This window comes from Rhinolophus sinicus, chromosome 14, assembly GCF_057876585.1.
Source record: "Rhinolophus sinicus isolate RSI-liver-muscle chromosome 14, RSI-T2T, whole genome shotgun sequence".
Lineage (NCBI taxonomy): Eukaryota > Metazoa > Chordata > Mammalia > Chiroptera > Rhinolophidae > Rhinolophus > Rhinolophus sinicus.
Genome location: NC_142514.1, coordinates 103076678 through 103086344, shown reverse-complemented (window position 1 = coordinate 103086344; position 9667 = coordinate 103076678). Strand labels below are relative to the sequence as shown.

At 56.2% G+C, this 9667-nt stretch overlaps 2 protein-coding genes across 2 annotated transcripts; one reads left to right on the top strand and one right to left on the bottom strand.

Moving 5' to 3' along the window:
• Window positions 1-515: 515 nt before the first annotated feature.
• Window positions 516-3099, bottom strand: APOA4 (apolipoprotein A4). The gene is made up of 3 exons (XM_019713605.3): window positions 2913-3099; window positions 2424-2550; window positions 516-1645 (listed from the first exon to the last, which is right to left on the bottom strand). Exons 1-3 carry the CDS (start codon window positions 2959-2961, stop codon window positions 673-675), a joined length of 1149 nt encoding a protein of 382 aa, XP_019569164.1. The 5' UTR covers window positions 2962-3099; the 3' UTR covers window positions 516-672.
• Window positions 3100-6926: 3827 nt separating this feature from the next.
• APOC3 (apolipoprotein C3) lies at window positions 6927-9384 on the top strand. Its single transcript, XM_019713600.3, has 4 exons — window positions 6927-7012; window positions 7672-7739; window positions 7887-8010; window positions 9081-9384. Exons 1-4 carry the CDS (start codon window positions 6981-6983, stop codon window positions 9202-9204), a joined length of 348 nt encoding a protein of 115 aa, XP_019569159.1. The 5' UTR covers window positions 6927-6980; the 3' UTR covers window positions 9205-9384.
• The last annotated feature ends 283 nt before the right edge of the window (window positions 9385-9667 follow it).

Below are 9667 nucleotides of genomic sequence, written 5' to 3'. Positions count from 1 at the left end.
TTATAATGGGAGTCAGGTGGGGTGGGGTGGATTAAACTAAAATTCACACGAATGAGGCACAGAAGAGCTAATGCAAGGAGGGGCAGTCTCCTCCACTGTGCCAGGAGTTCCCCAAAGCCAGGGACCATGTCTTTCTTACTTCCGTAGCCACCTCAGAGCAAAGCACAATGTCAGACTCATGTTCTCCAAAGGCTGTTTTGCTCATCGCCGGGTGCCTAGAATAGTGACTGGCACATTGAGGGCACTCAATCAATATTTGTTGGCTAAGTGCATATAACGGGCTGCCTATTTTGTCTTTGAATAATGTGTGACATCTTTTTCTACATCCCCCTTGGCACACTACCCACACCCCTCTCAGCACACCCTGCCCTCACCTCTCCCACAGTTTCATCTCCCCAGACCCGGTATCTCCCAAAGTGTCCCCTGCTGGCCCCTGCTAAGCTTTGCCAAGCAGTGATCTCCTCCCAGCCTCAAGCCCAGCAACAATGAGAAGTCAAACTACAAGCAGCCTGGGCTAGTTTCTCAGAAGTTTTATTGAGTAGCGAGAGAAAGTGTCACTTTCCACAGGACATGTGTCCTCAAGCTCGTACAAGAATTGCTTTGGGACAGATAGGCAGCCAGGCGGCAGGGCAGGGCAAGTGCCAGCGGTGGGGCGTGAGCACCAAGGGCAGCTCAGCTCTCCAGGGCGGCCTGCGCCTGCTCCTGCTGGGGGAGGGCCGGGAGCGCGTCCTGGCTGTCTTTCTCCTTGAGGGAGCTGAAGAAGGAGTTCACCTTGTCCCTCAGATCCTTCTCCAGGAAGCTCAAGTGGCCTTCCGCGTCCCCCGCATAGGGGCCCAGCGTCTGCCTGAGCTCCTCCACCTGCTGCACCAAAGCTTTGTTGAAGGTCTCGCCGTAGGGCTCCACTTTGCGGCGGAACTCCTCCACCTGCTGGTCCAGGTGGGCGTTCAGCTCTGCCAGCGACTTCTGCAGCCCCTCGGTGTTGCCCTTCAGCTTGCTCCGTACGTCCTCAGCCACGGGCACCAGCCTCTGCCGCAGCTCCTCTGCATTGGCCGAGATCTTGGTCTTCAGCTCCTCGGCGTTCTTCTTCATCTGGAAGGCCAGCCCCTCGAGCTGGTGGTTGAGCTTGTCCTGGACGTCCTGCGCGTAGGGAGCCAGACTGCGGCGCAGTTCTTCCACGTTCTGGTCGATCTTGACCTTCAGCTCATCTGCATAGGGAGTGAGGTGCCCCTTGAGCTCCTCCACGTTCTGGTCGATCTTGGCTTTGAGCTCATCAGCGTAGGGCGTCAGGGAGGCCTGCAGGTTGCCCACGTTCTCACGCAGCACGGTCTCCATGCGCTGCGCGTAGGGACTTAGCTGGCGTCGCAGCTGCTCCGCCTGTGTGCTGACCTGCGTGCGCAACTCATCCGCATAGGGCCCTAGGCGCTGCTGTAGGTGTCGCACGTTGTCCCCGATCTTCTGGCTGACCTCCTCGGCGTGGGGCCGCAGCCGGGTCCGCAGGTCCTCCAGCTCCTTCCGAATCTCCTCCTTTAGCTTCTCCGAATCCTTGGTCAGGCGTTCATGAAGATCCGTGGCGAAGGGCACCAGCTTCTTCTGCAGGTCGCTCGCGTAGGTATTCACTTCCCCAAGTTTGTCCTGGAAGAGGGTGCTGCCGGCAAAGGTCACAAGGGAGCCACGGTTACACTGGGCATTGCATGCCAGGACTCATCTCCTGATATAGCGCTCACCTTATTTATACACACCTGCCTAGGACAGGTGAGTGTTCAGGGGTACCAAGTTCACCCGTCTTTTCCCTGTGGCCTTGCCTATGGTGGATGATGATTTGAGAGAATGGATGTAATAGACTAAGTTATTGTACTGAAATTGTATGTCGGGATCGCCCCCTGAGTTTGAGTCACATTTATCATGTGACCTCGAACAGATTGCTTCCCTCTCCCTATCTGTAAAGCAAAGAATGGACTTTGACGTCCTTCCCAGCTGAGGTGTGCTGTGACACAGATCACATTCTCTAATGGAATGATCTGTTCTGGATGTCTTCCAGGGTCTTCTAGCCACACAACCGTGCTGGCTTCCTTGCATGTGCCCACCTTCAGAGGCTTCCCAAATATCCCTCCTCCCTTCCCATGACTTCACAGGGCCCTGTCCGTCTGGCATGTATTAGAACCCAGCCCTCACAGCATTGCCCTCCCTCCCTTTCTTCCATGAACCTCATTGCTAAGATATGGCCATTCGTCACACTGTAGAAAGTTCAAACAGGAAGACACCTTAGGGATTATCAGTCCAACCTCCCTGTTTGCATATGTGGATCCCAGGTCCGGAGACATCGGGGCCACCTAAGCTCAGGTCTCCTGCCTGTGAGCTCAGCCCTGGCCCACACATTGCATGGCCTGTGAGAAGCCCCACCCTGCAAGCTGTGCCCCTCTTACTTGAGCTGCTGGGTGAGCTCAGACTTCTGGAGATGCTCCACGGCCTCCTTGGCGTTGTTGCTCAGCTGGCTAAAGTAGTCCCACACCACGGTGGCCACCTGGTCGGCACTGACCTCCGCCCGAGCACCTGGGCAGGAAACAGAGCAACTCATGAGGACCTGTCCCCTTGTCCCTCTGCAGCAGTCCCGTGCTGCACATGGGATGACAGTGGGTGAGCCCAGCCACCGAGTTTACTCTCAGCTTGGCTACTTACAGGCCACAGGGGCATATGAAACTGGTATAGCACCAATGCCAGTGGGCCTACTGCTGCGAATGGCCCAGCTCTCCTGTGTGCTGCATAGAAACTGGGCTGCCCTGGGCGCCCAGCTGGGGACCAGCACATACTGGGAACTGTCCCCTGGCCTTGGCCCCAGACTCTTCACCCTGCCCCACTCAATGCAGCAAATGGGTCCTGTGTGAGAGCCCCATCCAAAGGCAGCTCCTACTCACCAGTGACAGCCACCAGGGCCAGGGTCAGGACCACAGCCTTCAGGAACATCCTGGGCTCCTTGCTGGGCTGGAAGAGTCCCGCACTGCACTGGATCCTTCCTGGAATCAGAGGAGCTGGAGGAGAGGTTCTCAGCTGGCTCACCTGTGCTGCCGTCTGAAATGACTGAAGCTCGGAGCCAGCCAGATATTTAAACCCCTGCCAGACTGCCCTCCTCACCTCCTCTCCCAGTGTGACTCCACGCTGGAAGGTGACACATTCCGAGGAGGCCTTTTGGACTTTTGTGACCTTAAGGCAACGTGGAAGCTGACAGCAGACTGGGGCTTAGGCAGCAGATAGAAGCAATTGTTCCCTGATTATGCCCCACCCAGTACAGAAAGGAGAGAGCCATGCGCTGCAGGACAAATGAGGCCCAGGGAACCCCTGAGCCCAGGACTGATGCCTCAGAGGCTCTGCTGGCAGCTCTGGGTCTGTGCCAGGCTTCAGGGGGAGGGCAGAGGTCACGTCTCCTCTGTCTACCCCGCACCCCCAAATCACCCAATCCTGACTCCATCTCAGAGCACCAGACACTGGACTGGGACACCCGAGGCCACAGATGGGGGCAGCGAGCTAAGATCCAGGGTTCTGGTCAAGGTGCGCCCAGGAGAAGGGCCCTTTGTGAGCCTGTGGGTAGGGCCCTGTGTTGAAAGGGTTAATTGTGAATGTGCTTCATGTGATCCAACCTGTCTCGAGGAGTCGGGTTACCTGGTACATTAAATGAGGTGTTTCTTGTGAAGTGAGTAGTACAGTTCCTGGCACAGACTAAGCACTAAAAATTTGTTGTTATAAATAACATTGTTTTCCTGATTTGGACCAAAGTCGGGAATACAGTAGAATGCTCACCCCTCCAGTGAGTCTGGCAGAGTGAGACCCAGCCCTCTGCAGGTCGCCAGGTATGCATGATACCAAGTGATGGATGGACAGCCCAAAGCCTGACTCCTGCCCACCAGCTGCACTCCCTGGGCAGGAGTGTCAGCTTGTGACGAATCACGGGAACTCACGGGAACTGAGGCTCTCAGGGGGCCTCTCACCCAGGTGGGGAGGGTTATGGTGGGGAGGTCCAGGAGGTCTTTTACTTGGACTTCTAACGTTCTCTCCAAAAGAGGGCACCTACACTATCGCAAAAAGATATCCATCCTCTCCTGGACCATGCCATGCTACCGTGAGTGACTATGGGATGAAATCCATCATATTGCACTGTTGGCTGCCCTCCATGAGCACAGTGCCTGGCGTGTTGTGGGGGGGGGGGTCCCAATTATCTGCCATTAGAAGAGACCACATTGTGCTAACCCGGATTTACTGCATCTCCATTTGTTCACATACCAGAAATGGTTTGATGGCTTTCGGGATGAAGACAGCTAAAAGGCCTTCTGTTGCTTGCATCCCTTCTGCAGGGTCCCCATACCAGCCATGGTCACTGCGAGTGTCAGGGAGCTCCTCCTCCCTGGAGCAGTCCATGCTGTGTTGCAGTAGTTGTTGAGGGTTCAGATTCTGGAGTCAGACTGCCTGGTTTTGCATCTGGCTTCCCAACCCACTGTCTGTGTGACCTTGAGCAAGTCTTTTAGCCTCTCTGAGCCTCAGCTGCCTCCTAGGCTGTGAGGAGTCCTGAGATAATCTGTGCGACGTTTGGAACAGTGCCTGGTGCATAGTCAGTGCTGGTCATATGATACCCCTGAAAGGCTGACTCCCTGCAACACTGACCCATCAGTCCTGGTCCTGCTCCTGAATCAAGCACAGTCCAGCTTGGGGTGGGCAAAAAGGTCGATGCTCAGTGCCCCCATCCCTTTCCCTACCCCATGCCCCCAGGCCAGAGATGAGGAGGACAGTGAGTCATGAAGGACACCTCAGCTGCAGTTTGACCTCCTGGAACTTACAGTCTGAGCAGCAGATGCCGCCAGCATGTGACAGGTTCAGAGTTTGTCCATCTCCCTCACCTGGGTGTGCACATACTGGGAGTATCCTGTGCTGGTTTGAGTATGTCTGAGCATGTCTGCCAGGACATATGCAGATTTGTATAAATGTGCAGATGTATTAGCTATCTGTGGGCACAAAGCTAAGGGCTAGAGCAAAGGGGCTGGCACAGGCAGTGCGTGCACCCATAGCTGTGGGGAGGCTCTGCTGACTCCTGATGTGTGGTGGGTGGGACGCCATTAATGATGCATGTATTTCCCAGAGTCTGCGGGCATGTTCTGTATCATTCTGTGAACAGATTAGTTCTGGGGGTGGGGAGAGTGCAGCCCTGTGCCCAGTCTTAGAGGGTACAAGTGCTGATGGAAGGAGCAGACTGTCTCCTCTGGGCCTCTGGTTCTCTTTGGGCCTGGTCCTATGGGTCATGGGATGGCCACATGTGGTAAGCACAAAGGGTACATGATGCTGGGCAAGTTGTATCCCTCTCTGAGCTTCAGTCTCCTTGTATGTACAACAGATAGACCTAAAGGTTGGTGAGGTGATCAGGCTGATAGTCCAGCATTACCTACAGCCACTCTCCTCTCCACCTGCAGGGGTCAAACCAGGGCTCAGCCCAGAGATTGGAGTCTAGAAGTACAGCTCAGGCCCAGCCAGGGACAGGCCCAGCCAGGAATAGGAAGTCACAGGAACACATGTCCCACATATGCTCCATACCAGCCCACATGCCAGGTCAGAACTAAAGGTGGGTAACTTTGGTTATAGTGGGAAGAATCCAGGTAAGATACGAGGAGGGACTTCCAGCGTGGAGAGGCATGACTCACCAGGGCTTCTGGCTGGCAGGGCTGGATCAGAGCTGCCCAGTCCAGCCTAGTGACAGGGACCAGGATAACAGAGGTTCATGTACTAAGCCTCACTTGGACACAAGTGGAAGCAAAGAGAGTCAACTGAACCCCAGAGGACCATTTATGGCCTCAGCTGGTCAACTGTCCTCTCCCCACACCTTTTATTCCCTAGAGAGGTCTGTGGGCCAAGCCCAGAGCGATCGCCTGGTTCCAGGAGCCAGGTGGGAGGGAGGGAGAGGAGAAGGTAGGGAGAGGCAGCTTAGGTTGGCCACTGAGAGGGCCCCTACCAAGATAGCCCTTACCTCTACAGAGACCCAGGCTGGGAGCTGGTAGGAGTGCTAAACCCTTTGAAAGAGACAAGGTCCCAGGCCTCAGGGCATGTTGTGACCCAGCAGCATGGGCCCACACACCTGGCTTCTCTAGCAGGTCAGTACCACCCTGCTGGGGCTTCTGACCGGGCTGCTATTTCCAAGCTGAGGAATCTGCATCCCATGGTGAGAGGTCCTCAGCACTGGGACTCGATCCCAGCTGCCACAGTTTGGGGAGGGCCCCAGCCACGAGCCCAGCTCCTGCCACAGGAATGTTATCTGTGGGTCCAGAGGGCAAGGTGAAGAGAGGGGAGGCGGGGCAGGACAAAGGCCTCGGGCTCAGAGTGGCCTTGGCCCTTCTCCCACAACCCCTCCCCTGGGCCAGGTCAGGGAGGCCTCTGGGTAAGTGGCACTGGGATTGAAACCAGAGATGGAGATGCTGGGGAGGGGTGCTATATGAACTCAGTTGTGTAACCCTCCCCACACAAGCCTCTGCCTTCTGTGACTTCACTCTAGATACCCCAATCCCAACACCCTGAGCATTTTCCTCCACCATCCCCCCAGTTCAGGCTGTTTTCAGGGCTTGGGGGTGGGAGAGGAAGGGACCAAATGTGAAGGGTAAGGTGGACCTAGAGACCCCTGGCTTGTCCCCTCAGCCTCTCTCCCATCTCACCAACCTCTCCCTAGGGAGCCAGGCTGCTTGGAATGAATGGGGTCTCCCTGGGCTCCATACCTCCCCCCACCCCTGGTTCCTGAGCCCATCTGGGCTGCAGGGATGGCAGGAGAGTAGCATGGGCACTCCCAGCCTTCTAGAGATTTCCCAACTCTCCCAGCAGGCCTGGCTGCACCTGACTACCCTGCCTCAGGCGCTGGTCTAGACTGATCAGCAGGTGACCTTTGCCCGGCTCGCTGGGCCCTAAGTGCTCACTGACCTGGGACAATATAAAAGAGGTCAGAGCCCTCTTGTCTGCCTATGCAGTTCCTTCCAAGAAGCAGCTACTCCAGGTAATGCCCCTGGGGAGGGGGACATGGGGGGTCAGAGAGAAGGTTGGAGTGGGGGAGAGGAGGGTCTCTGTCGGCCCAGCCAGCAAAGCCTGGAGTAGGAAGAGCTTGCTAAAGCCAAGGAAGACTTAGGGCTTGATGAGCGGCCCCCACCTCCAATCGCACACTGGTGGAAACTGAGGCCCGTGGAGGAGAGGTGACTTGCCCAAAGCTACACGGAGTAGGGTGGCAGAACTGGGACTGGAACTGGCTGCAGAGCTGTTCACTGTCCCCTCGTTCAGCGCATTTAGGACTGGAAGAAGCCTTAGACACCCCAGTCCTATCGCAGACAGAAAAACTCAGGCATGGAGACGGGCAGAAATCCACCCAAAGTCATACAGCATATTTGTTAGTAGCAGAAACTAGGCCAGAACCCAGGTATCCTGATTCTTAGTCTGGTGGGTTTTCTGCTCCATCCCATCTCTCCTCCCTTCTGGGCTGAGTCTCCCTGAGTCCCCTTTCTGAATGCCTTTCATCTCCCTGTATTAGCATGGGTGCAGGCCCTCTCTCCGCCTGGTTTGATCCAGGTCAGTTCCACGTTAGGAGCCATGCCACTTCCCCAGGGAGGGCCGAGAGGTGGAGGGGGGCACTTGGGGTACCCCTCACAGGACACTTCCCTGCAGGAGCAGAAGTACCATGCGGCCCAGGGTCATCCTCATTGCTACCCTCCTGGCTCTCCTGGCCTCTGCCCGTAAGCTACTTGTGGGGGATGGGCTGGGGGCAGGTGGGGCAGCTGTCTACCCGGAGGACCTTTGAGAGGTGGCTTGGTGATCCCGGGCACTGATGAGTGGCCAGGCAGGAGCCCGGGGTACCCAACTCAGCCCTGCTGTTCTCGCAGGAGCCTTGGAGGCCGAGGATGCCTCCCTTTTGGGCTTCATGCAGGGCTACGTGCAGCAAGCCAGCAAGACAGCCCAGGATGCCCTGGCCAACATGCAGGAGTCCCAGGTGGCCCAGCACGCCAGGTATGCCCTCACTTCCCTGTCCTTGACACCAGCTCCCTCAGGTCCCACCTGCCTTTCACTTAGTGATAGCCCTGGCCATGGGGCTGTGGCTCTCCCACGCCCACCGAGGACTTGCACCTCTCTGAGCTTCCATGTTCTGGTTTACAAAACAGGGTTCCCTCACAGGGCTTTTTCAGGCTGCCGTGGAGAGATGACAGAGGCGTCTGTCTCCTCCTGGCCTCTTCTCCCTTTGCTGTCCCTCCTTTCTCCCTCAGGTGCCCTGCATGGTTCTAAGAAAGACCATTTTAGCCCTCATTTCCATTTTTGTTTTCTGACAGTCTGACTAGAGGTTTGGCTAGGAGGCTCCACCTGACCCAGTTTCAGCCCAGCGTGTTTGTGTGTGTTTCTGCTTGTTCCCAGCCCTGGGGCCCCCTGTGAGCGGAAGTCTGTCCCTCCTCCACCACCCTGCCCCTGCCTTCTATTCCTCTCCTCTCCCCACCAGCACTGACCAACATTTACCATTTATGTAGCAGAGGCATTCACACACATTCTTGCTCCTCAGAGCCAGCTGTGGAGTCAGGTATTATTTCCCCCATTTTGCAGGTGAGAAAATGAAGGCTCCGACAGGTTATGTGACCTGCCCCTGATCACAAAGCTAATTAATGCTCTAATGATTTTCCAAATGAGAGACTGCTTCCCTCTGCCCCATCCCACTCAAGGGCCACCAAGTTGTATAACTCCTGGGGACATCATTTGCCTAGGACAGAATGACAGCCCTGACCTTACACATCTCTTTGCCCAATCGTTCCTCTCCAGCTTTTCTCAGATCAGTGGGGGCACAAATGTGCACCCCAATCTGGAGAAATAAGAGCTGGATTTGAGCTAGGGTCCCATCACCACCTTCTGCATCTGTTCTGCCTGGGTGGAGTCATGGCGGACCCTGATTGAGGTCTCAGGGGTATTGCTGGGTGAGGTTGAGAGGATGGCGGGAGAGGCAGTGGGGATATGGTGGGGGCCCCGTGGTGGCTGCTGCGCACAGATGAACCCTCACCCCCACCTCTATTGTTCCCCCTCACTGATTTCACCCCCAGGGACTGGATGACTGAAGGCCTCACCTCCCTGAAAGACTACTGGAGCACACTTACGGGCACGTTCTCTGGGTTCTGGAATTCGACCTCTGAGGCCCTATCAGCTCCAGACTCTGAGGCCATCTGAGCCCTCGACACCCCCAGTTCGCCTGCCCATCCAGGCTCTTTGGGTCCTGCAGCTTCCAGGGCTGCCCCCGACACTCACTTGAAAGGGACAGCATTCTCAGTGTCCTCTCACCCCACTCCCCAGACCTGACCCACCTGACCCAGGCATGCTGTCCTCCCAATAAACAAGAAGCTGCTGTGAGTGGGCTGTCCCATGTGTGCCATGTATGTTTGGTCGTGGGCATATTTGGGCTGTTCTGTGAGCGGGCACTGGACTGACCCCACCTCAGGCAGGCCTGGGGCCAGTGGCTGGCCCACCTCTTAGTGTCTGGGTGGTGTCTGGGCCCCAGCTTCTTCATCTGTAAGGTAGGAGGAACCCCACCTACCCTGCCTGCCTCGACAGGTTTATGTGGAGGGGCAAATGGAATAATAGGTGTGACAATACTTTGATAAACTGTCAAATGCTGTACAACATGAGTGTGTGC